The following is a 27,465-nucleotide window of genomic DNA, read 5'->3' as shown; positions in this document are numbered from 1 at the left end:
CAAAACTCAACATATGTCAAATAAATACTTTTTGAATGGCTACTTGCATCATAAAAGCGCAAATAATGTGTATTTCAACAACCAATATGCATGATTTGACAGTATAAAGATACAAAATCGTGAAAATACTGCTACCCAATAGTGCCACCCGCGAAATTAAGGCTCAGCGAAATTTTTGAATTTCGCGGATAGGCCCAACCGCGAAATCTAATCCCCGCGAAATTTTATTCCATTAAAGTATGTCGGTGAAATCAACATCAAAACATTTGACTCTTCAAAAATGATTCGAAGGGTCATTAAAATATTAAAACATTCTTTTGACAACTTTTGCGAGTATTGAGAGGAAAAAAGAAAATATTCCTGAGAATAAATTTTGGAATAAGATATCTCCCTTTACCAGACCCTTTTTTTTAGAATGCGGTCTTGTATTTGTACGGTACAATTTTGAAATACAGAATTTATGTACGCATTATTGATAATAATGACTTAATATAACATGTGTTTTTGAAATAAGAAACAAATGGTTTTATTTTATTCAAAACATCTTTGATATACTGAATGAATGATTTTCCTTTTAAAATACGAGTAATTCTTCAAAGGAGTATCAATTATATATAGAAGACTTTCCTTCTCAAGTAAAGAACTTTTTTTAATTTGATCATATTGTTTTTCTGAGAAATTTTCCTCTAAAAATACAGGACATCTAATTTATGGTTTGGAAATATTTTAATATTTGGACTTAAGCCTTTTTTCTTGGAAGATACAAAACAAAATAATGGCTATCTTTAGAAAAACATTAAGTAATTTAAAGACAAAATTCTTCTGAAAGATTTTACTCTCAAAATACAGGAACATACAAAATACAAACAAATACATGGTACCAATGATTTTCCTTTTAATTGTGAAGCAAGTCATTTTCCTATTGAAATACAAACTCATCTTTGCTGGAAATGCAATTTATTTTTCCTTAGAAAATAGGGTCATCTTTTGTTAAAAGTAAAGTTGAATTTGTTTTGAATACTAAATTGGCACATTTTGTGGAACTAACTTTCGCAGTTGACACCCACTTTTTGCTGAAATTCTTTTGTTTTTTTTAGTAAAAATTGCATTTTGCTGAACTAATTTTTGCGGAAGACGCCCAAAAACGCAAAAATTAGTTCCGTGAAAATTAATTCTGCGAAAGTTACTCCCACAAAACATTAGTTCCTTAAGGTAATGATTCTCCTTTAAGAATACAGGACGGTCAAGTCATTTTCTATCTCAGAGCAAGTCATTTTCCTTGAAAATATGGAAAAATCTTTCTTTCACACTATGGAAGTCATTTTGGTTTGGAAGTATTGAAAAATGATTTTGTTTTGAGAATACAGATTGAGAATTTGAGAATACATTTGGAAATGGAACATTTCATGGAAGTTTCTCAAGACAGAATCAGTCATTTTCCTTTGACAATTATAATAAAAAGTCATCCTCGTGAAAAATATGGATCAAATGATTTTATTTGTAAACAAGGAACATATAATTTCTTCTTTGAAAATTAAAGCTAATGATCTTCCTTTGAAAAAACAGGATTGAGTAATTCATTTTCCTTAGAAAATGAAAAGGAATCATGCCCAATTAATAAATGAAGGTCACTTCTTAACAGTCGATGGAATCTAAAATCTTTAGATTCTGAAAATTTCAAGGAAACTTTGTGTGATATTACTCGGAGAGAATCTAGGTCATTGAACATTGATGCTTGGTGTTTGATTCCTACACAGTTCATTTCATTTAGATAAATGAATTTGAAAACACAAAATACGTTTATTTAGTTGTTATGTTACATGCATGATCGACTTCTATGATTCATAAATAAAGATGCCATCAACAGGTTTGCATTATCATTAATTTTCCACCTCTCTTTTGGGATTAAATGAATTGCCCAGTAGTTTCATTTTACTCAACAAAAGATGTTTTAATGTTTTGCTTATTCACAATATGCACCATTGCAATGTCTTCTAACGTTACATCACAGACAGACCTGACAGCTGATTGGTCGAAAGTGACGTAATGACTGATTTTACGACGTTTACAACCTATCAACTGTTAGATCTGCAGTGTGATGTCGAGGACATTGCAGTGATGCATATCATGAATCCCCATATTTATAATTCTGAATTTGGAATCAAGTATTGTTCGCCTAATAGTGGATCATAGTAGTATGATATAGAGGGCACCTTTCCTAAGTAATACTATTATTTATTGTGAGTGATATACTTTGTGCCTTACAACCAGTCAAAGATGCTGTATTCTCCATATTATTTGACTTTAATGTAACAGTTTATAAGCTCTTGTTATTATTGTTGGTGTTTAGCTTGGCAACAACCCTTTGTCAACCTATGCAAACATTATGGAGCTGGTGAATGGACAAAATGCTCCAAGGAAGGAGAAGTATCCAAGATCATGGTAAGATTGTTAATTTATAAATCCAATCACTTCTCACCATTAACCACAATCCTTTTATATATGTTTTAACTTCTCAGTTATTTTCTCTTTATTTCCAGAAAAATTTCATTTTTATGCATAATCTGTTTGATAAGATATTTCTTCATTTATCTCACTAAATAAATGTAAATCCTCTTGAATCCTTAAGCATTTTGTAGGTGCTATAACGATATTCTGTATGTTTGTGGATAATTGAAATTCCTTTTTCTTTAAAAGTAAAAAAAACCTTTAACGACATGACTCCCCTGCATTACGCATTCGTTATTTGCAGTAATTTTTTCAAGTTCTATTCAGGTTCACACCCATATAATAATATGTTTTAAATTTTGTTATAGGATCGCACTGTCAAGTCTTCCATTTTTAAGATCATTGGACCAATACCATCAGCCAACTACATTCAATTCCCAAAACCTAAAGGCAACCCTTTAAATCTCATTGGGCATTATCTGTATGTGCTCTTCAAACCTATCGATGGAAAATATTTTTCCATACATCTGGATGTTGTTACAAGTGATAGTATCGTTATTCGTATTTCGCTTTCAAATATTTTCAAAGAGTTCAAATCGACTTCAACTTGGTTACAATTTCCAGTGTTTGCAAATCCAGTGCAAGGCTCTGTCGATGAAGCGACTACATTAGCTTCAAATATTCCAGGTGAGGTATAATATTCTCTTAAATAGCTAATTGACAACTGTTTTATTTGTAATAAATGAGAGTAAAAACGTTTCTACAACAGAGAAATTATTTTGCCAATTTCATCTCGGAGAATGTTTATAAATTCAGTTCTTATTTGTGGTTTTTATATAGCATTTTACAAGGTACTACCACGTAAAATGAAATTTTTATGTTATCTTCAATTTACATGCTTATCTTTTATTAGATAACTGCCTGGGTGGCAGCCCAAAGTCATCAAGATGGACATTGTTATGCTTGAATATGCAATATGTATTATCGGTATACCTGAACAAACAATTTTCACACCTGAAAAGTATAAGACTCTGCTCGAGTATGTTTTTGAAGAACGTTTTTACGAGTACAACTAAGTATGAACCTGGTTTGGACATCTCAAAAGCAAGAAAGACGGGTAATTTAATCTTTCAATCTCTCAATTTTATATATATGGTCATGGTTAGATCTTAGCTGCAATTAGCTTGTACACGCTCTGTTATTTACTTGTTTATGAAGGGTGATATATAGAGTAGTCTTAACGAGCCTTCCCTTCACCTTAATAAAAGCTCAATATCCATGTTGCTCTACCCTTATATGAGCCATCATTTAATAAGATTTATGATTAGACCGAAATGACTTTGTTATTTAGAAGTTTTTAAAATGATTTTACAGGGCTTTTAGCATCTGGTGTAGTACCTTTACCAAGAGAAATGAGTTTCCCGTTAGAAAGACATGAAACATGGGCTACCAAGTATGACCACATATTGTTCCCAAATATTGAAAACAAAGGATTGCAGTTGGAGAATGCTATGCCTGGAAGATCCTCCAGTAAAAGTAAGTCTATATTTACACTAGTGTTGCAACTTTTTCGTCTTTACGCGGAAATCTGTCCAGTGGAGATGTAAATAGACAACTGCCGCCGTCCTATTAAGAGGTTTTTTTGGTCAAATGACTAGTGGGTCAAAGGTTTTTCAAGATAAGCACCTATATTCACAAAAGCAACACTGTTACATTTTTTACCGTTCCATACCGTTCTGAAGGCAAACGAAGCTTTTCTATAATAATACATTATAACGGTCTGTAGTGTAAAGGAAGAGCATTGGATTTGGTGCGCAAGGTTGTAGATTCAATCCCTGGTCAGGTTATACCAAGGGCTCCAAATGGTACTCGACGCCTCTCTGTTTGATGCGAAGCGATTAAAGAGAAGGATTAAGAGTGAGTATAGTTTTCCAGGGAGAAAGAGAAGCCTTCCGGTCACCTCCCACTGCGGTCACAAGAATTGTTTATAAAGGTCCTTCATGCCATGGCAAATGTTTTTTTGGTGGAAAATCCCCCAGAACATTCGAATTTGAAGACGCAACTCGTTATGCAAATCGACTGTTTTCTTCAATAATGCCAGACGTTAACTATGTAAACAAACCTGAACTAAAGTTAAAAGGTTATTGCTAGCCAATAAAATGGCTATAATTTGTTACGGAGCTATAACCCGGATCTTTCAGATTGATAAACCTACCCTGGTAGAATCTAAACTAATAATGAATTGGACTGATGATTTTCCAATAAAGAATATTCTTTCAATTCAATTTTTTTAATCTACTTAAAGAAGTGGCATTTTACTGCTCAATGGTAAAAAACAAAGGGACAATTTCTGAAGCATTTATAAGAAATTCACCAAACTCATAACTTCTCTTTTATGCTTCAAATTTCAGGTATCTCAAAATCAAAGTCCAAAGGAAAAGCGATGGTTGTAAAAGAAGAAAATAAAGAGAGAAAAACAAGCAATGCTCAAAGATCAAGAGTAGCCTTAGCGGAAACTGTTCAAAGAAAATTAACTGAAAATAAAAAGGTATCGCATTAAATCAATCTTAACCGATCCTCCTCCTCCTCCTCCTCCTCCTCCTCCTCCTCCTCCTGTGTTGTTGACAGTGTTGAAAGTTCTTCCGTCTCAGACTCAAAGGGATTGCCTTCTTAGTGAAGTAAATGAAGAGGTTTTTTTCCGTCTCAAAATTCAGCATAATTCACCAAAATTTCAAGAGTATGCGCTAATTTATTGCGTATATCTATTTTCCTCTGTAACCAAAAACCTTGCTCTGTTTTGTGCAATATACCAGCGAGTTTTGGATTAAATATTTTAAAGCTAATCTATTAATTATACTTGCTGATCTTGCAAACGCAATGCATATAATTTACTTGGAACATCAAAATTGTAGACTATTCTTTTTAATCTATATTCGACTTTGTCAAATAAAACAGTCAACTGACGTAGAGGAGCATTATTTTGTTTTTATGATTCATTTTAACAAATTGAGTGTTTTTGCAAGGTCAGCAATTTTTTCATAGAGATTCCGATCACTTCTTAAATACTGTTAACTTAGGTTTAAAGTCTCAGAGACAATCCTCTCTTGTATCTGGGTTATGATGGTTATTTTGTTCTGTAGATCGCGTCAATTAGATTACCTGAAGTTGGTTTGGAGACTCCAGTTACTGATGACTCTTTAGAGGTATGTGGCTTTAGTTGAATGTTTTCTGTTTTATTATAATATTTTAAAACTTCTTTTAAAACTCTCACTGAACATTGCCATCCTGGATAGCATGAAACTTTGAGTATGAAATTAATTTAAATCGTTTTCTTTACTCAAACTAGTAATATTTTAAAACAATGAATTATTGAGCTATCAAGAAAAATAGTTGGCCCCAGGCGAAAATTATTAAAAAATGTAGTGTTTCCGGAATGCGGTTAAAGGAAAAAAGCTCTCATTTTTTCCGGCCGAAAAAAAATTTTGTCTCGCTATTTTTGATAACTTAAAATCGTTGAAATAGAACTTTAAAGATAACTTTTATGTACAAACAGTATGAAGTAAGCCCTGAATATACTAATGTATCAACTACTAACGAATAGAACTTGATTTACAAGCTGGAGTATCTAACCAAACGACGTTTGATAGCTTGAACGGTCAACTTGATTTTCTTTAAGAGCCATATAGATGAACGTCTAGTCTGCGGCCGGGTCAGAAAAACTTTATTTTTCACCCGGCCAGTTTCTGGAAACAGTACATTTTTTTTATTTTCGCCTAACTAGCTTAAATTTTCTTTACAAAAGATCAAAGGAAACTTGCGGCAGTATTTCCAAGAGCGGGGCCAGAGCGATTGTATCTCGTCCGTCAGTTGTAAACTAATATTAAAAAAGTATTGCAAGTGGCGTCGAGATTGAGTTCTTTACCTGATTTAGAGTAAGAACCTATCCTCGACCAATGTCGATTGAATCTTATACTTTCAATGGGATAAACTTTTCCGGGTATTAATTTTTGCGGATTTGGCTTGGGCGTCATCCGCGAAATTGGGCACCCGCAAAAAAATTGAAATTTTCCTTCGATCCGCGAAAACTTATAAAGAGAAGATCCCTTTATTTCTGCTCTAAATAGCCTGATTTTAGCCTATAATTACTTATTTTTGAGTTTTCGTATAAATTACGAATTCCAATCCCCCGGTAATTAGGTCCGCCTCGTTTGTTAAAATTTTGAAAATTTTCCAACCCTTTAAAATCAATTCATGACTCCCGGCGCAGCAGAGATTTTCATGCTAAATTTCAATTCTGTCCGGTCGAACAAAATTCATTGACCAAAATAAGATACAGCCATCGAACCCGACTGTTGTCAGCACATCTAAGAGCGACTACTAAACATCTCCGATGGTACATTGGTCACAGTTCTATAAAGCCCGAATGGCTAGATAGGCAACTTTAAGTTTTTTCTAGCAAATCTCTCAAACCAGTGATAATGAAATTGCTTGTTGTCACGTGATTTCTTTGGTAGGAATCCTACCAAAACTTGCTTCACTTTTCGATAAAGGCCGCGGATCTAATTGGTCCGCTCCTTTAGAGCTTTAGCGTGGGCGGCCGCCAATACATCCAACTTCCTTATGGGTGAAGCTATGACTGCCATCCTCGGTCGCTTTGGACTCCCTGCAGTAGCAATAATTACTTCTAAAAATAAATTCCAAATAATGCCAATACAATAGTGTCGCTGCATAGTTAATCCTTGCGTTTAACTCAAGAAAGAAAGTTACCCTCAACTTTACTGACTTCCAGCATTGTTTTGGACCATCCTCCATATCTGCTCACAGCCAACTCTTTAGTTTCAAAATTCAGATCATGGTATTCAATCATTTTGTACTGAGGATGTTCATAGGTAAACACTAACTTTACTGAGTCCAAGTTATAAAAAGCAACTACATTACCGTTGTCAATAGGCAAGTATTTCAAAGATAAAAGTAGCTGTTTTTTCCCCTTTAATATTTGAAATGGATTATACGGAATATGATCGGATTCCTTTATCGAGAGTGGGAATTTCTTCAACCTGACCATCCCATCGACAGTGGCATCAAAGATCTCGACTTCAAGTGTGTGAAGCCAAACTACAAGAAATTGTGAACCGTTACATTGTGCTATATATTGAAAATAATGAGGGTATTCTTTTTCCTGTTTTATAATCGGAAACATAAATATTTTATTTCCTTCAAAATTGAAACCGCTCATCCAACCAGAATTTGTGTATTCTCCATAGCACTTGGATTCTCCGTTCACTGGTTTATTGAATCTCTTTTCTTGACCGATAATGTAGAAATGCCCAGCATCAAAATTTAAGAAGATATTTTGCCGAACATTCCTACCTTCAAATCGCTCATATAAAGCATGATCTTTAATTGTTATTGTCTTAAAATGAGATATTTCTTTCTCATCAAAACTAAATAAATACAGATAATGGGTCCCGTTGTCCTGATCTCGCAACAAGATGATGAAGAAATTAGCATGTTCCTCAGTCTTAAAAATCCACCGATCAAGATAATTATAAACCGAACCCCATTTATACCCAATGGATAATTGAACAATTTTGTCTTTACTCACATCTTTAGATTTTAATTTCGTTGATGTCCCAAAGTATTCTTTAAACATGTCACTGCGTATTTCCAATGTGTCATCTTTATCCAACCATAACCTTGGTTGAGTAATTCTATAATCGAACCAACGGGTTGTTTTAGAATCATAGCTAACTCGGCAACTTGCTTTAAACTTGATCAAACTGGCTTCCAATTTATGTGTTTCCTCGTTGTAGCTGTAAACTGAAATTTTATGATCAGAAAACAAAAAACTGACAGAAACTGGTGTAATACTTCCCGGAGTCATCAAATCCTTGATAAGATTCGTCAAATGGTTCTTCCATTTTTTTCTCCCTCCAAGGTATTCTACTTTGCTTTCCCCAAGTATTTATATCTTCAGTACATCTTTCCACTGAAGAAGGCAGAAAAGATTGCCGATTACCAGGCCTCGAGTTCATAATGTCAATGATGCTAAGACGTTACAGTTAAACTGTACAAATTGTTACACCTGTAGATTTAACGCAGTGTTTTCTTTTTCGTTTGAATTTATTCACAAAATTGTTTTTTTTGTTGGTTTCTTTGGTGATATAGTGACGTTTCAAGTATTATGAAAAATTTATTCAAAAAATTGTTTTCGTTTTGGGTTTCTTTGATGATATAGTGACGTTTCAAGTATTATGAATAAATCTTACTTCGAATGAAAACATAATAATCAAAATATTCAAAAATAGATTTAAATTAAATTAAAATTCATAATAAATCCTAATTAAACATAAGGCGAAAATAAAAAAATGTAGTCTTTCCGGCAAAGCTCTTATGCGGCTGGCCGGAAATTTTTTTTGTTACTATTTTTGATAACTTAATATAATTGAAATAGAAAAGACTAGATGGTTCTCTTCGTCGCAAACGCCGGTTTAGCAAAGCCCTTTAGGATGATAAAGATGGTATTGTTGATGCTCTCTAACTTTATTTTTAAAGGGGAATTCAAATAAGTTTTCATCAACCACGGGAGTACATATCATATCGTAAATATCTTTTTATGCTTCAAATGGAGTAAGAGAATGGGACCTCTTCACCATAAATAGTAAATAAATAGTAAATAAAAGCTTAGCAAATAATAAATATTCAATTGTGAGAGTTTCTTCAGTAAGTTTGAAAGCGATTTCAATTTAATCGAAAACGGGAACTTATTGAGCAGTAAAACGTCAAATTGAGAGCGTCAATATATCATCAGTGTATAAGAATGGAAAATATATAAAAAATGTTGCTGTATTTACGAATTTGAGGTCGACATGACGCGCCTTTAAAAAACAAATCATAACTGCTTTTTCGAAAGACAATAAGATTTCTTGTTTTAAAACTGCACGAAATCCCTCTTTCATACTCGAATCAACCCCCTGGCAAAATTTGAGAAATTTTTCATCAACTCGCCGAGGAGTAGATAAGCTGAACGCATCATAAGCCCTTTGGATAGTAAAGGGGAAACTATGGACTGAATTAATCCCAAAGAACGAAAAATTACCACTTAAAATGGTTTAAAACTAAAGATATGACACATTTTATGTTTTGTTACGTCAATTTGAGCTCTAAATGATGTCATCGAATGTGTAATAGACTTTCACTCTACTGTAACTATTTCTTCATTGACCAAATATATTATCATGATGATTTCCGATCCAATGAGGGGTCAATCATTGCTTAAATCCTTCTCAAACTCTAGATATTGTATTTTTCGTTTTTTGATGGCGTCATCGGACCTAAAATACCTCAATTTGAATATATTTAATTTCGAAAGTCTATATACCCACTCTTACCCCTCCCAACTTATTCTCCATCAAATTTCCGATCCAATGAAGGGTCAACCATCTCCTAACTCCTTTCCAATCTCGAGATATCGCATTTTCCCTGTTTTGACGACGTCATCAGGTGAAAACGCCTAAATATTTAGCCAAATTTCTAAGTCACACTCAAGCCTCATAACCCCTCCCAACTTATTCCCCATAGAGTTATCGATCTAATGAGGGGTCAACGACCTCCCAACTCCTTTTCAAACTCGAGATATCGCATTTTGAAGTTTTTCCCAAATCTGTGACGTCATTCGGCCCCTTTACCCCTAATTTTGACAACGGTCGATTCGCGAATTTTGAAATTTTTGCGGTCAACAGGTACCTTGTGTCCCAAGGGTCCCAAAAAAAAACGGGAAAGTGGGTTTTAAAATTTGCGAAAGATTTACACTGCAACGACTCCTCCCCCAAAACGCTGTATTCGTATACTCTTAAGGCTGTGTGAAGCCCGTGATAGGTGGAGATGTCTCTTAATGCTGGGCTAGCGTTACAGAAATTTTTCATAAACTCATTTAGTATACTAAGAAGATAACTCTTTAAAGATAACTTTTACGTGCAAACAGTATGAAGAAAGCCCTGAATACTAATGTATCAACTACTAACGAGTCTACGGCCGGGTCAGAAAAACAAATTTTTTTCCACCCGGCCGGTTTCTGGAAACACTATATTTTTTCGCTCCATGTTGATAACCTAGTTTAGCATGGTCAAACCTCCGATACCTCCTCTGGAAGGTTGCCTATTTTTGAATCATCTAGATTTAGTTACACTGACCCTACCGAACTTTTCAGGCTTTTTTTCGGGGTATCCGTTTTCCTGGACCATAAATATACCCCCTCCCTTCAATTGTGTTGATGTTGAGAAGACCTTCCCCTTATGATAGTCTTGTTCTATGTGAACAGAAATTTCCGGAATTGACATTGGGAAATTTTCTTTTCGATAATTTTTTCGATAATTTCATCTCTAAAAATCTTTAGATATCACCAAAACCAAGCCCCGATCCAAAGAAAATCCAGCAGAAGAAGCCTAGCTATCACATTTATGCGAATAAAAAACCCAATAAATCCAAAGGCAAAGAAAATCAACCTATTCCCATAACGAAAGGAAAAGAAAAACAATCGTCGAGAAGAAAGGTACTTGTTGTTGAATAATATTTTAAACACTATGTTCCTATGTTTTTGTATTCACGATATGCACCATTGCAATGTCTTCCGTTCCACACAATAGCTGATTGGTTGAAAGTGACGTATTGACTGCTTTTACGTCACTTCCAACCAATGAGCTATTGGTTCCATGACGTAATGTCATGAATACACCTATCAACCTCGAGCAACTTAAAAAGATTTGTTCGTTTTTACTAAGAAGGAATGACGTCAGGATGTCTGTATCTATACGAAAATGAATGCAACAAATCCAGTCCGAGCGCCTAAGTCTGATTTACACGTTCATTTTAGACCAAATTCAACTTATCAGATGGCCCCATTTACACCAACCCATTTTCAAGCCGAAATCGCCTAAAATGACGTATTTGTCCAATTTGACGTCAAATAATTTTGTATAAAAACGCTTTTTTTTTTCTATAGAAATATCATTCCCTTGAGAACGGACCGAGTCCGAAACATGTCGGGAAAAATCAAAATATAATAGCCGCATTCTTTTTCACCGTCCAACATCTTATATTATATTAAGATACTCCGTTTCTGGCTGAAGCAAAATAATTCGAAATCTATAATAAATGGACCACATTTCGGTGCCGGCATTTGATCGGTCAAGACCATTCTCTCGCATCGCTTCGTGCCCTGATTGTCGTTTGTTTTGATTGTGGTCTCTGACGAGGTCTACTTTTTGTAAAGATAGCCTATTTTTTTGCATCAACTGCCGCGGCTTTGGAAAGACAGTAGGTCTATTTTCATACGATGTCTGTACTCATGACTATCGACAGTGTATTTTATTAACCCATTCTGTTCTTGTTTCGAGGGTTGATGAGTTTGTACATGCTTTGAGACCTCCACACACCACAAATAAAAACTATAGCGTTAAATCAAGGCCAGCCTAAAAAAAATATTTTTACTGTCCACCAATTAAGAACTTTGTTCCTTGTACAGTCATTAGCCAAATGAATCACATCACTGAGATTGACAATCGAACGACAACCTTTTAGATTGATACTTACTACACTAATTTCTCCTTACAAGTGTTTTCTTTAAACCTGCAGGTATTGAATGTTGATCCCATATTGAAATTGAGTCAAATTATTGGTTTTGATGGAAGTACTTCGACAAAGGTATACTATGTTATGTTTCTACTAAGTAAATTGAATACCTTATCGAATTAAATCAGAAACGGGTCAAAAATGGAAAAGATTTAGCTGTGACGTAATATAGACCGGCGTAAAAGTGGCCGGTTCTAAATTAGGGCCGGTGTATAAAATATTTTTTTGTAATCCCATTTGTTGATTATTTTTCACAACTCATACCTTATCGGGGAAAACTTCGTCGGGGAAAAGTGACGAAATTTTGGACAAGTGACGAATATTTTCCCCGGCCTTAATGCGTTTACCAACTACCAGCAAGTGACGAATTTTTCCCCGACGAAGTTTTCCCCGATAAGTTATATAAATTGTCATATTAAGATATTGCAGAAATATTTCAAAAGCTATTCTGTTCTGTTGAAGTTACTATAAACTCACTGTTTGCCTCTATAACTGAATGTCTAAAAATTAATATTATGACTAAATGGGAATCTTCGTTTTTAGCAATAGAATTATGTTATTTGAAATAAATTCTTGAGGTAGAAAGAAATGGGATGAGCCGGAGTTTTTACAAGATACTTCACTAATTGGTCATTTAAAGTGATAGAGATGACGCGTTCTTTAGAAAAAGTAATAAGATTCTTTTATTTTACAACTTAACGACCAACCAAATCAAATCAAATAACTCCAGCTTGTCCCAAAGAAATACGGTATATGTAATGGGTGGACCGGCTTGCTTGTTCAGTTTATTCTTTCAAAACCGTGTTGCTTTTTTTCTTGAAAACGGTACCGAAATCGACTGGGGTTCTAATGCAAGGTTTTTGATTAGTGGTAGATTCTGGAGCGACTGACTGTTTTACTTCACTCAATCACTGCTCTCGAAAGTTCATTTTATTTAATATTCATACAATATCTGAAAGAGTTTTTAAAGCCGTTCGCCTAAATGAGAAAGTCCCCTTACGAAGCTTGTGTAGTATTCACTGGCCTTTATATGCCCTGAACAATATTTCTCGATTCCGGCTAAACTAAATTTTGATCGGAGGTTTTTTGAAGTGATCTCCTGCTACTCAATGTTGGTGAAAAATAATTTAAAAAACGGAAAACTTTCATTGCATTAACATCGGGTAGTGCTACCATTACAGTACCACTTCAAAAAACATCTTCGATCAAAGATGGTGAATATATAGCTTAATCCAAGGTATGTAAACTCAGTGGCAGATAAGCTCGGAGATTATACTTTCCTTGATTCATTCCAGGTATTTTGGACGAAGGATGGTGGTAATGTCGTTTATCCTTCACACGGTTGCATTGTCAAATATGACGTCACCAGTGGTCGACAGCAGTTCATGATAGGTCATAATGAAGAGGTAATTACTGTATTTTGTTTCAAGCAGGTTACTTTCTAACATTTTCACCCTTTTCATAAATAATAGATAGAATATTGATCCCGAAAAGTGTTATAACCTCTTTTTTGAGCCGTCTATTTTTCGCCCTGCCTTAGCAAATTGTATGTGTGTTTTCCTGTGACGGAGACGCTTAGCTTCTGATTTGCACTTTTACAGTCTTGAAATTGCGGGTCAAAACTGCGGGTTTTTCCCAATCGCTTCTGCCAGCAGTAGTTAAGACAGCCCACATTTTGCTCTGACTATTTTAATTGTGAATTAAAGCGTGCAGAAAGTCGGCTGTCTAAAGTCAATGCATGTCCCTCTGTTGACTTTTTGTATTACTTCCAAATTTGTAGGTGACGTCATTATGTTTGTGTGAGACGGACAATAACATTTTATTTTCCGCACAAAGAGGACAAAACTCCATCATACGAACATGGAAAGTGCAAAGTTTAAAATGTATCAATATTTTCCAAACCAACATTGCAGATATTCATTGTATGAGGTACAATATTTAATTGTTTTGAGCCTGCCTTGGTTCAATTATCAGACCGATGATCTTTAAAGCATATTTTCCTGGGTGGTTCAAAACCCCCTATATAATCACCCCCCCCCCCCCAAGGCCAAACCCTCTTATATATAAATTTGTCAGACCCCCTGTCGTGAACTCTGGGATAAAATTTTGAATAATAAATTTATTTGGTTAAAAAGTTTGAACCCCCCCCCCACTAAAGGCTTCTTCATTGAGGCTTCTTCGCCCCCCCCCCCCCGTACAGGGTTTTCTGAGAATTTGAGGAGGAAACTATGTAAAGTTGTATAAAAAAGGTCATTGTGTTGTATCTATCACATTTTTGTTCAAAGTAGAGTTTCTGGCGTAAGTTTGTGGCTTTATTCCCGGTTGGGTCATATCAAAGACTTCGTTTGTCTGAACACAGACCCAGTGTCTACGGCTAATTTCAAAATTCATTGCCGTAGAGGGCCTGTTGTCATTGTCTTTTCTCATTTGAGTTTTTTCAAACCTACCGCTGCGATGGAGTGTTGGTGAGAGAGGGGAGACGACGAGAGAAGTGTTGCTATTTATTAATCATACGTCATCGCATCGCAGAGGTCTCCGTACGGGAATTTTTTTATCAAACAGACAATGCGCACAGACTCTACCACGAAGCGATAAACGTGAGGTACACTCCGGTACAGAGTAAGACTTCGTACTTAGTACAAAAATGGTACTTGCTGTCTCTCTGCTTGATGCTCTACAATTAAGAGAAAGATTAAGGTTAAGAGTGGAGCAATCCAGGGAGAAAGAGTAGCACCCTCCCCTACCTTAGGGGAGATAGTTTGAAAGAGAAGCCTTCGCCTGCGGTCGAAGACTTTTTTTGTCACTAAATTCCATATCTTTCTACTAAATGTATCAAGAAAAGGGGCTCAAATATGACATGAAAATTCTACATTATACAGTTTTATGTGTTTGTTTGGAGTTTGAGCAGCAGGTTGATTATCTTCTGTTTTATTTCAGTGTTTCACCAAATGATGAGTTTCTGTGTATGGTTGGTTTGGATTCTCATCAAAAACAGGTAACCTGTACTTCGTAACACTTTTCTAAACGCCAAATCAGAAAACTCTTATACAGTAGAGTCGCCATAACTCGAACATACACGGGTAATGCAAATTTGTTCGAGTTAAGGAGATTTTCGAGTAAGAGGTTCGAGTTACGGAGACTACAGTGTTTTCACCCAGTTCTTACGTCATACCGTTACTAAAGAATTCGATTCTTTTTAGACAATAGCGCCGTTATTTTAAACCCCAGCTCTGATCTGAGCATGGTTAGTTTTATAAATGTCATGGCTAAGAATGCGTAAAATGAAAACAAAAACAACGTAATATACATGTCATATTTAAAAAAGTTGGAAGCCGAAAAGGGCGCTTTTAGTAGTGTATTTCTCTAACAAGGATTGTTATTAGTACACTTTTAGTGATTTTAAGAAAGGCATGGTCCAGTTAAAAGCGCTTTTTAAATAACATGGAAAATTGTCTGATGTATCAACCGTTTCAACATAAGGTTTTGGCAGTTTGGGATGTTTCGTCAGTGGTTAAAGGAGGTGCGGCTTCGTTAATTGCAAAGGTTCATACAGAGTTGCGGGCTGATACCATCACGTGTGTCAAGTTCATTCCCAATGATAATAATAGGTATGATAAAATTATGTTTTATTTTGATTAATACTTGCGTGATTTTGATTTTTGTTGGCGTGATTGAGACTTACGCGATGTTTACGTCTTAATTCTCTTGCTTGATGTGCGATAGGGCAAATTTTTTGAAGCATTTTATGTGATTTGGGTTATTTCTCGCTTTATTTCTCGCTTTTTCTTGCGTGACTAACCAATTTTGCAAATTTTCAAGATAGGTTCAGTCGCTCACCAAAAACAGTTGATTTTACTTTATTATTCGTTATTATGTTATTTCTATAGGCTTATGACTTGTGGTAAATCGAACATGAGAGTGTGGCGGTTGAAACCCAAACAATTGAAATCATGTGCCATTGAGTTGGGTCAATATCTGGATGTTGTGTTCACTGATATGGCTTTTGAGAGACGGAAGAAACTGGTCGAAGACCCTACTGATTTCAAAATGTAAGTCATCTCTTTAAAAAAGTGGTTTCATAGCGTTATACATCTTTTTAAACGTTTCGACCTTATCCAAGTTCCAAAATCACTGAAATGAAAAGATCTGCACTTCTAATACTGTCTAGATACCTTTTAAAAGTGTCTCCCCGTAATATCAAATGCTAAAAAATCATAATGATAGAGGATGACTGTCTCAAAATTCAGCACGAGTTACCAAAATCTCAAGATTATGCGCTAATTTGATGTGTAAAATCGATTGACCGTCAAAAAATCTAAAATGTCTAAAATTTCCATTGTGTCCTTTCCATTTCCATAGTTTTTTTTCTAAAGGGGGGAGGGGCCGAAGAATCTTTTTCAATTTTCAAGGGAGGGGAACCAACCTACTAGGACACTATAATTTCAGCAATATCCTGCAAAATTTCACGAATCTTGAAAAGTTTTTTATGTAAACATTGTATTTCTTCTTCATTTCAGATTTGTCTCTTCCAGTGCGGGCAAGCTTTTCGTGGTGACCTACAAATCACTCACTGTCACCAAAGTGTTCGATCTCTCTCAAGGGAAGCAATTGTCGTTGAACTGTATTGCATTGTCAGATAATTATTGTGCAGTTGGATGCAGTGATGGCTATCTGAGGGTTTGGCCGATCTCCTTTCAATCAGTTTATTTGGAAGCAGGTATGAAAAATACTGGAGTGTTTGAGAGACCACACTCTCAGATAAGCTTTTTGTTCGCCAGATTCATGGCTTTTCTGTCTCAAGTTCTATGAATCTGACGAGATTGTTTAAAATTGATTTTGGGGAATGGATATTTCACTTTTAACATTTCCAACTTTTACGTGGTGTCGTTCGTAGTTAAATCTAGTGGCAAATGAATACAGATGGCTTTACTTGATTTAATTATTCGAAGCAATTTACCAGCTACTTCTAGCAAGTTCTATTATTATGTTTTCTTGGAGGGTTTTTATTCATAGTGTTTTATGAAGCAAAAAACTATTGAGAATTATATTGCTTTTCCTGAGAGAGAAAATCCCCCATGTAAACATTTTAAATGTGTCAATTAACATTTAAACAAAATTTGATTTTGTGCTCGTTCTGTTTATATTAACTGTTAGAGCACGAAGGAGCAGTGAATGTTGTCAGTATATCTGAAGATGGATCCAAAATCCTGGCCGGTACGGATATGGTGAGTCTGTTTCTGATGGAAACTATATTTTACGCAAAAATCAAAATCACTTACGGTCAATAAATCTCAATTCATGATATGTATCACTCAATGTCACCTGGCATTACATCACGACCCCAACAACTGATTGGTTACACGTGAAGGGCTCTTACAACCAATCAGTTGTTGGGCCCATGATGTAATGTCAGAAGACATTGCAATGGTGTACATCATGAATAACCAACTCTTTCCTTTTGGAAGGAGATCTGATTCCCAATTTACCATTTCCGAAATCATCTTTTCCATTTCAGGGAAATCTTGGTACCATTGACATCATTCAAAAATCATATTCAACCATCACACGCTCACATCTATCACCAATCATTTCCACATCTTTGAATCCTGTTCACCAACAAATCGCATCCATATCGGAAGACAGAACCATCAAACTCTGGGACTTAGATACGTTCCAACAAGTATACGACTTCCAAAGTCCAAACGAAGCACTTACAAGTGTGTCTTGTCATCCAAATTCACCAGAGCTTGCATGTGGCTTCGTAACCGGCGCCGTTAGAATCTTCAGTCTATCGACAACAACATTGAAAAAAGAGCTCCTTCAACACACAGATACTATCTTATCTACAGCTTACAGTCCTAACGGACAATACTTGTACTCTGCGGGTGGTGATGGAGCTCTGATTCAATATAATGTTTCTGATGATTACGATGTCTTGAAAATGACTGAGAATCTTGTTTGTAAGGAACCAGAGCTTCCGAGTTATGTGTTAGAAATCGATTCTCTTGGTAATAGAGGAGCTGTTATTGGTGCATCGTCGTATCTGATTACTGTTTTCAGTGCCAAAACTTTGGATGAGGTTTGTAAAAGATTTCAATAAGTTAGGCTTCTTTACAAAAAAACAGACTGTATCTCCACTGTGTCTTGCAAGGGCGTGAACATTTTGAAGTTCTTTATTTTCAAGTCTAGCGTTTGTTTACTTCGCTTTTGGAATAGTTAGATAGTTTGAGATCGATTGTGCATAATTTGTAAAGCCACAAAAATCAACGTTTTACTCTCAAAGATTTTCGAAAAGTCAATTTACATAAAAATGGAGCCCTCGGAAGTAATCATATATTTCTGTCAAGTAATACGCCTCTAATTATGCCTTTCCCGAATGGTATTTTTATTCCGGTGTGTTAAAAAAAAAGCCGAAAATATAGCACTCCTTGGTCTAGCAGGTACCTCACCAAAAACCGGACTTTAAATTTTCATTCAGTTTCTTGGTAGGTTACACTTTGATTACGAAAGTTTAAAGTGACGTCGAATGTTTAGAGCCCGCAAACCTGGAATACGCATAGCGAGCACCTCACTAAAAACTGAGATTTTTCATCTCGAGTTCCACTTTGACAATTTTTGAAAAATAGAAGCCTTTCAAGTATTTTGACGCAAATTCGATTTTTCCCTACTGCAAGGGCTTGAAAAGTTTAAAGTGACGTCAAAAAATCGAATGTTTGGAGCCCGAAAACCTGGGCTCAAAACATTCGAAAAATTCGCATGTGGAATAGACGTTAATTCATAGCGAACTAAGAAGTTTAGTTTTTCACAGCAGATTTTTCTTTCTTTTTCCTCCAGCTGCTGGTGATTGATATTTCATGCACATTCAAAGAAACCAATCAAAAACCAACAAAATCATCGAAGAAAAACAGTAAAACACTGATGGATAAACCGATTGGTTTGATTTTCTCACCCTCCATCACTGGTAGTGAGCTACTAGTAATCACGATGGATTCTAGATTGTTGAAATTTAATTCAAAGTCTGGACAGATCCTGACTGAGGTAAGAACCGAAAACTCATATCAAATTTCGGCTGCGTGGCCATTTTATAAAGGTTTCTCTTTTACAAGAATAGTTTTGTAAGAATGAGAAATAAGAACTGGGCCATTCCATTTTATATACATACAGGGGATAGACCAACATTTCCAAGTTTGTTTTAGCCCGAAAAGAACTTCCAGGGGGTCAACGTCTAACATTTGTGACTAACATTTTAATAGGTAACTCTTAATTCAGACATTAAACATAAAATAATAATAATAATTGTTTTAGATCAGTAACATTCACAAAGGGACACCAACCAGTTTTTGTTGCTGCCCAAGAGGTTACTTCATTGCAACGGCGGGCGATCACTGCATCAAAGTGTGGGACTATAAGATGGAAGAATCACAGGTTAACATTGCTCTACCATTTGCTTACACAACATTTTTAAACTCTACACTACAGAAACGGTTAAAAAGGGGGCGTGGGCAACATAACGATGGTGTTAAAGGACATCATTTAATGTGTCCACTCGCATTTGCTTACACAGCATTTTTAAACAAAAGAAAGAATACGCTTCTCATCTTTCGGCACTGAGCAAGCACAAAGTTTGAGGAATTCTTTTGGTTATTCTACTTTGTCAGCATAACAGGCTCCCCTCCTTTCTATACCATAAAAAAGGAAAAAGTTTGACAAAAGAAACCTCCTTAGATTTTTATATTTCTTCTGGATCATCAAGGTTGAAAAAATTCACTATGTGAGCCAATTTGCTGTAAAAAAAATCAATCCTCGTTTCAATTGAAAACTTCTACCTCGAGCACTCCATGTAGTCAAATTCTCATTTTATTCAACATTTTATTTTAAAAAAAATTCTAGTTTGAGAAACTTTTAAGACCGTATGCTTATTATTTCACAACTTTTAACCTGAAGCACCTTTTTATTTCTGTGCTTCCTTTATGTTTACGCTCCCTGAGAATAACCTTTATTAAGACTTGACTAAATTCAAAGTTTCATGACATGTCCACGCAAATCTTCAGTGAAATCAGAAATGGAACTCCTAGCTTGAAATTAGAACTTGGTCAACTCTAAGAGCAGAAGATAAAAGCCTTCCAAGTATTTTTAATACACATAATCAATTGTTTTTTTTCAGGTTTTTATTGGACATTGTTCGGATGTTTCCAGCTTAGCGTTCACAAACGACTGCCGAAAATTGATTTCTTCAGGTGAAATGATAGCTGTTTGGGACTTCATACCGTTCTTCAAGCAAGATAATTCAGTGTGAGCTATGTGTTATTTTTTTACATTCGAGTTTTTCAGGTTTTTTTCATTCAATCTCTTTGAGTGGTATAGAATTTGAAACAGTGTTAAATATGCATCTCAAACGGACTTCTGTCTCACTCAAGTATATAGGCTTTTCCGTTTCAAAATTCTGTATGATTCACCAAAGTTTCAAGAATATGTGCTAATTTGCTTTTTCTAAAATCTATTATTCGTCTCAAATGAAAAGCCCTGCTTTCTGTTTGGTAGAACTAGCCCGGGGGGCAGTCGATTTCAGGGCTTTCAAAATCAGACTCTTACAGTGTAGCCCTTGAACCGTGAAAAGGTACCCTTACAGTGTATTTTAACGAACGTTTCTAACCCAGGACGATTATTATTTGCTACAATGAGTAGGATCTGTATGAAATTTATAAAAAAATAACCATCTAAATTATATTTATTATCTTTTTTGGAATTTTTATTCAAAAATCTAATTACTGTTTCCAAATTACGTTTTAGAAATGACCGAGAAGTGCCCTCACAAGGTGAGCTTTAATTGATGCTTTGCACTGCTGCTGCCACAAAACGCTGTTTCAACGTTCACCTAACGTTGAATGGACGTTGTGGACTAATTCGATCTTCAAGGGACCGAAAGTTTCATTCGAATTGGAGAAAGGTTCGAATTACAGAGACTAATTTGAACCATTTTTCATTTAAGGGGATCAATATTTAAGTTCGAATTACAGAAAGATTCGAATAGTAGAGATTCGAATTAGAGAGAGTTTGCTGTACTTTTTCCTTGATTTTATTTCGTTTAGCCTTCCCAGAGATTCAAGAACACTCACCACCAGGACCTCAACCACTTGAAACTTCAATGTTACCTCGTGAAGACCAGCCAATGCCAAGACAACCTCCACAATTGATCGAGCAATATAACAATGGTGTGATTAAATTATTCTTCATAATTAAGTTTCCTATATGAGGCTTTTCCAGAAAAAAATTGAATATGGGGAGTGGAGGATATAACTGTTTTTGGAAATTTAACCTGTGACTTTTGACCCCCGAACAGCAGGTCTAACCCCCCCCCCCCCGGACAAGCATTACTTGACCCCATGGACAATCGAAATTACCCTCAAACGGAGCAAAATTACCCCGAAACGGAGCAAGGACATGGCAAATTTTGTAGATTTTCACTACCCCCAGACACCAAATCCTCTACCTCCGGACATTTTCTGAAAGAGCCCATGGTAACAACTGTAGTGTTAATTCTATTGGTTGTCTTATCCTTAACGGGACCCCCGAAGAAAAGAAATATCCATACTTTTTGGTTCGCAATAAGAGATTACTACCAAAGAGTCCGATTTTCTAATTAAAACCCCCTTGTTAAAAGTTAGTCCGTCTCAGATGGAACTTTCGTGATTGTAAGTTTGGAGCTTAACGGAGAAAATATGGAAATGAAACTATTGGTAAAACACCTGGTGTGTTTTGGGATGGGGAGGGGGTTCTATATAAACGTATACGTCGTCGCTTCAAGTGTGCACTGATCTAACACATCGTACTTTGAGGCCTTCTGATATATGCTATATAAATATTTTTCACATAAAGTTATTGGATCAAAAGTTACAGCTCCTAATAAGTAGCTACTTTGAGTCCAAAAACCCTTGTATGTTTTTTGCTTCAACAGGCCACTTTCTAGAGCCTGAGATTTTTTTTCAACTAAATAGATTATCTTATCTAGCATATAGGAATTACAAAAAAACCATCAAAAAGACAACACACGATGTTTACAGTGGTAATTCCCTGTCGTAAAAACGCTTACCGTGCCCATTTAGTTTATCCTTGGAAGCAACACAACATCAACTAGCAACATCGACAAACAACAACTTATACAAGCAACTAGATTTTAACCTTTCCAGCGCGCAACATTTTTATATCTTCAGCCCGTCTGCGCGCAACGTTTTTTGATGAAAATGCAATTTTCACGATAACCGTTATAACTTTTTGAAAAATTAACTTCAGAAAAAAACCCTTATATTTTTGGAAAGCCCTACCTTTCCCCTTTCTAAATATGTTTAACTGAGTACTTCAAACAATTTTGGACAGAAATTATGAAGCCAGACAAAAGGTATATGAAAAAACAATGTCGCGAAAAAGTCATTTTTTGGTGCAAAACTTCAAAAATTTATAGAGAACTGAAAAATTGATAAAAACACTTACTTTTTTCTTTAGAAGGTTTCTTTATAGTTAGGTAATACAATTCCATACTTTTGAAAAGCCAAAGAAAACTCTAAAACACTTTTATAAACCCTTACTTTCATAGCTAACTTTCTACCTCCTCCAGCAGTCTGTGCCACTAACTCGATCGGGAAGATTCTTCCAAAATAAGAAGAACCTTCCCGAACGGGAAGAACTTACGCTATTTTTTTCTGCCCGTTTTGGAAGATTCTTCCTCTTTGGGAAGTTGAAAATTGACTGAATCTCGGCGAAGCTGTACGATGACCGGCGAAAGTTGAAACTTTTAGGAGGTGAAGAAGCATCAAATTTTAAGGTTTTTCACCGAAAGAAAAGTAGACTTTACCGTAGAAATCTTGTTAAATTGTGAAAAAACTGCGTAAACTTCCCAAACGGGAAGTTCCAACCCGATCGAGTTTTTCTTAGTTTCTCACTTCTTCCCGATCTGGAAGTCCGTTAACCCGTTTAGGTGTTAAGTTGATTTCCCGTTCGAGAGGATTCTTCCCATTTCGGAAGAATCTTCCAATTTTGGAAGAATCTTCCCGATCGAGTTAGTGGCACAGACTGTCCAGTTTCACAAAATCACGCAACACAGCTTGGTCTACCATTTCTATTTTTGAAAAATGTTGCGCCATACCAAAACAAACCCCGATTGTTTCTTATCGGAAATTTCACGCTGATTCCGATTTTTTGATCGGTTTTACCGTACCTCTGACGGTTGGGGCGTAATCCGACCAAATATAAAGGTCACCTTAAAAACGTATCAGATACGTCTTTCGGAACGTATGGCGAACGTATCAGATACGTCTTTCGGGGCGGAAAGGTTAAAGAAATAAACAAAAACAACACCATATACATAGACGGCCTATGATTCTTTTCATCGTCCTATATATTGCGTATACGATTGATGTATTTGCGATGGACTTTCATTTTTCAGCACCTCCTAGAAGTGTACCAAAACTAAGCACAATGACATTGTTGGATGAATCTCAACATTTAGAGAATATCAGTCAACTGGAGGATGATTTAATCGACTTTGTAATTGAAGAAAAAGATGAGAAGAGAGAAAACCAAGAAGAGGACAGTGATTGTGAAATCCTATGTTATAATAATGTGGTAAGCAGAATAGATAGATACTACACTCTAGGGTCCCGAGTAGTAGGGGTTCCGAAATTGAAACTCAAAAAACCCCAAAATAAGGTAATTATAAGCTAAAACCAGGCTATTTAGAGCAATTCAGTGATAGCTGGAAATATTTTCAAAAATAAATAAACAGAGGGGTCCTAATAAAAACGGGGTGGTCCAAAAACCTTAAAAAGGACTCCATAAAAACGCATGGTGTCAGCCCCCCCCCCCCAGAAATCTGAAGGGCACCTAGGCCAGGTTAGTAGAGGGGGGCTAATGCCTTGCAATTCTTTGGGGTTACCTATTCATTAAGGGTATCTAGCTGTCTTGATGGAGGCTCTGGGGGCTGGTCATATTTTCCAAATCGAATATGTAATAGTTATCAGACAGTTGCGAGTACAATACAAGAAATATTTTACGAGTTCCGAGATTTTTTTGCACAATATTTTCCGAGCCTTTAGGCGAGGAAAATATGTAAAAAAATTCGGAACGAGTAAAATATTTCTGTATTGTACACGAGCTTGTGTCTGATAACTAGTTTATCGGTGACCCAAAAAATGCACTTTTTGTGTTAGAAAAAAGCGCAAGGCAGTTTTGTAGCAAAGTGACGTTAGATTGCTGCTACCGCTACAATGCAACAACATCTTTTCATCAATATTTTTTTTTTTTTTACATGTAAAATACAAGATATATTGTACTCTTTTTAACCAATCAGATTGCAGATATTTTTTTGGATCGCCGATAATTCAAAATATTTCAAATTATTGAATTTTTTTACTAAACCACCCCAAAAATCATTAAGATTTTAAGAATGACAAAAGAACAAAAAGCGTCTATTTAAAAAATTTTTTTTTGTCTGAATGGGGGTACCTAACTCAAAGCAATTTCTCAAGGGGACCTAAATTGCTGGGTGCACCATGCTCAATGGGGGCACCTGAAAAGTGGGCTGAAACCATGAAACGGTTAAAGAATGATGAAGATCCGTTAAAAATATGTCCGAGAAAAGCATGCTGGTAAATTAATTCCGTTGCCCCTGAAAAAGGATATCTTCAAGTTTAGAAAACACAGTCATAGATAGTGATTTTAATGTTTTTTAGCATTTAGGATTGGAGTAAAAGTTGTGCGCTTTCTAATGATGACTTTAGTTAGAAAGATAGACAGATAAACGAAAAGAAATAAGTTGCAAAATAAAATAAACTTCTTTTTCACGATATTTCTGGGTTCTCTATCAGAATGAGATGATGGATAGAGTTGATATTTAACGTGGATAGCCAAGTCCTAGATTACTTTGTTCTTTTAAGACAGTCTTTCGATTGTTTTATCGGGGTGCATGGTTAGTCAACTCGGCTATCTATCAATTGAACAGAGGATTTGGAGGAGCGAGAATTCGAACCGGGAACCCCAAACCTTGACCACTCACTTCTAATCATATTTTCAGGATAAGGAGCAGAAATCACTTCACCGAAGTGCGAGGCTTCAACATTCAGCACCAAAAGTTCTTTCACATTTCCAAGAGTTGAGGAAGATGTCAGAACTGGCTAACAAACGGTATGCAGCACCCACACATCAAGCTGGTATGAGGCTAACAGAGATTATTGGTGCCAACGGAAATGCGAGGAGAAATGTTATTTGGGAACCTGATAGCGGTAAGTTTTGTTCGATATCTTACTGCCATCGAGGCAAAGGTTCAATTTCAAAATCAGTATACAAAGTTTTTCCGTCTTAGCGAGATACTTAACTAAAAAAGGCTGAGGCTCCGTCTCAAAATTAAACAGTATTCTGACAATTTTGAAGTGTGACGTACTTTTCTTTAATTAACCATAATATTACAAAAAATAATGTGGCGTATAACTGGTTTAAGTAATTCTACAAGATTTCAAGGTAAACACTCAGGATATTTTGTTACAATTCGTATGTGAAATTCAAACCGGTATCGTTCGTCCATTTCTCTTCCCAAATTTCAAATTGTTTTGTCATTTGTGGTGTAAAACAATTTTTCCAACTCCCTGTTTTCCCCTTGTGAAGTAAAGCGTTCGATTGTGATGCCTGCTTGTCTGTGTTGTCCTGTTAATTAAAAAGTTATAGATAAGATAGATGTTGCGGCAGCAAACTTATGAACCACAGTAAATTACTCGTTCTCGTCCGATAAACTGATATCTTTCAAGAAAGGCTAAAATAAAAGTACAAAAACTGAATTTAGAAAAATATACTTGAAACAAAATAGAAAAATACAAAGACTATGTGAGTGTGTGTAAACTAAGTCAAGAATACAGAAGGCTAGGCCTAAGGCTAAATGAATATGTATGCAAAATAATTTAATAGCTATGCACAAGCACAAATGAAGTCAAAAATATTGAAAATATATTAAGTGTAAATAAATAAATACTTACTAAGCAAGATGTGTAAATATGCTAGGAAGCCAGCATGTATCAAGGTGTGTTACCATAAAATCAAAAAATCAAAACATAATTTTTGTCCAACTTTGAACTAGTGAATTTACTATTCACCACTTGATGTCTTTACTTGACAACATTTGTAACACAACTGATCATGTAACATCAAAGCTCTTTTATACATCTCTCATTCCTTTCCTAATTCTAAACCAATTATAACCAATATATGTAAACAATAGACAAAGAACTATACGAATGTGCTTGTCTATACATAGAGGCCATGACACATCATAAATAGGCTGAATTTATACTCTATAAGCTATAACATAAGGCCCAGACAGACAAGGATGACAAAAACTGTAAAACAAGAACTCACCACAACATACCTCAAAACAAGAATATCCTGAAAGGAGCCAAAATCAACAAAACTGTGCTCAGCTGTAAATCTGGTCCCCTCAAGATGTGCTGAAAACATCTTGAAAATAAAAACAAACAAAAAATGTCAAAAAAAAAACACAAGAAAATCCCAAAAGTCTACACTGAAAGACTCAAATATTTTTGTTTTTTAAAATATACTAAAAATATCATGGCTCCCTCCTGGGAATACAACAATCAATCAAACCATAATCCCATGCAACAATACCACAAGTTGTTCACTGGGCGAACATTTCGTTTTATTAAGTCTATATAAACAGATCGAACAACACCATCATCACTTTATGTGCTCTCGTAACGACAGCTCGTTTCCATTCGTTTCGTAGGAATCATCTAAGAAGGACAACATCACCTTCTTTCTGTTTCGTTCGAGTTGGTCCCACTTGGAAGACTTTGAAAGATGACTAAGGAACTCCTTTCTCCATTTTCGACCAGAATTCGTTAGAAAGATGCTGGACTCGCGCAGCGTCGGCGACAGTAGATGTCTGAACGTTGGAATACTCAGGTGGCGGTGAAAATAACATTGGATTTCATGGTTAAAGGTTGATAGGGACAATATGTTGGGACATTCTGGGTCAGCAAGTCCATCAGTTGTGAGGGGTCGAGAATTGATGATTCCCTCAAACTTCAAAAGAACGTACGAAATGACTCATCATTCACGAATGACCAGGGTTACATTAAACCATTCAAAATGCTCGTGCTGACGCATGAGACGTTCCACACACCGCCAAAGTTACTTCCATATGGCGGGTTATGGATCCAATTGATGACGAAATCTGTGCCCATAACGAGGAGGTTGTCTTTGATTTTATCTGTATCCATTCTTGGAGGGCTTTCTGCAATTCGTTGTTCGCACCAACAAGTTGTGCCATTATCAGCGGATGGTACGAACTGAACCACGACGACAAATGAAACGTCTCAAGCAGAGGAG

At 35.7% G+C, this 27,465-nt stretch overlaps 1 protein-coding gene and 1 long non-coding RNA gene across 2 annotated transcripts; one reads left to right on the top strand and one right to left on the bottom strand.

Annotated features, from left to right (window-relative positions):
- The first annotated feature begins 1,755 nt into the window (after positions 1–1,755).
- LOC136811976 (WD repeat-containing protein 90-like) lies at positions 1,756–25,432 on the top strand. The gene is made up of 24 exons (XM_067068581.1): positions 1,756–1,867; positions 2,351–2,442; positions 2,817–3,135; positions 3,362–3,565; positions 3,823–3,984; positions 4,860–4,996; positions 5,589–5,651; positions 10,844–10,999; positions 12,082–12,150; positions 13,374–13,484; positions 13,859–14,007; positions 15,016–15,073; positions 15,559–15,686; positions 15,966–16,127; positions 16,596–16,795; positions 17,233–17,303; positions 17,594–18,157; positions 18,913–19,116; positions 19,384–19,503; positions 20,243–20,370; positions 20,869–20,894; positions 21,168–21,290; positions 23,519–23,697; positions 25,145–25,432. Exons 1-24 carry the CDS (start codon positions 1,855–1,857, stop codon positions 25,430–25,432), a joined length of 3,726 nt encoding a protein of 1,241 aa, XP_066924682.1. The 5' UTR covers positions 1,756–1,854.
- A 402-nt stretch (positions 25,433–25,834) lies between these two features.
- On the bottom strand, positions 25,835–26,287 carry LOC136811981 (uncharacterized). Its single transcript, XR_010847315.1, has 2 exons — positions 26,097–26,287; positions 25,835–25,876 (listed from the first exon to the last, which is right to left on the bottom strand). It is a non-coding gene; the product is annotated as an uncharacterized lncRNA (long non-coding RNA).
- Between the last annotated feature and the right edge of the window lie 1,178 nt (positions 26,288–27,465).

This window comes from Clytia hemisphaerica, unplaced genomic scaffold, assembly GCF_902728285.1.
Source record: "Clytia hemisphaerica strain Z4C2 unplaced genomic scaffold, Clytia hemisphaerica genome assembly, whole genome shotgun sequence".
Taxonomy (NCBI): domain Eukaryota; kingdom Metazoa; phylum Cnidaria; class Hydrozoa; order Leptothecata; family Clytiidae; genus Clytia; species Clytia hemisphaerica.
This window is presented reverse-complemented; position numbering and strand designations above follow the sequence as displayed.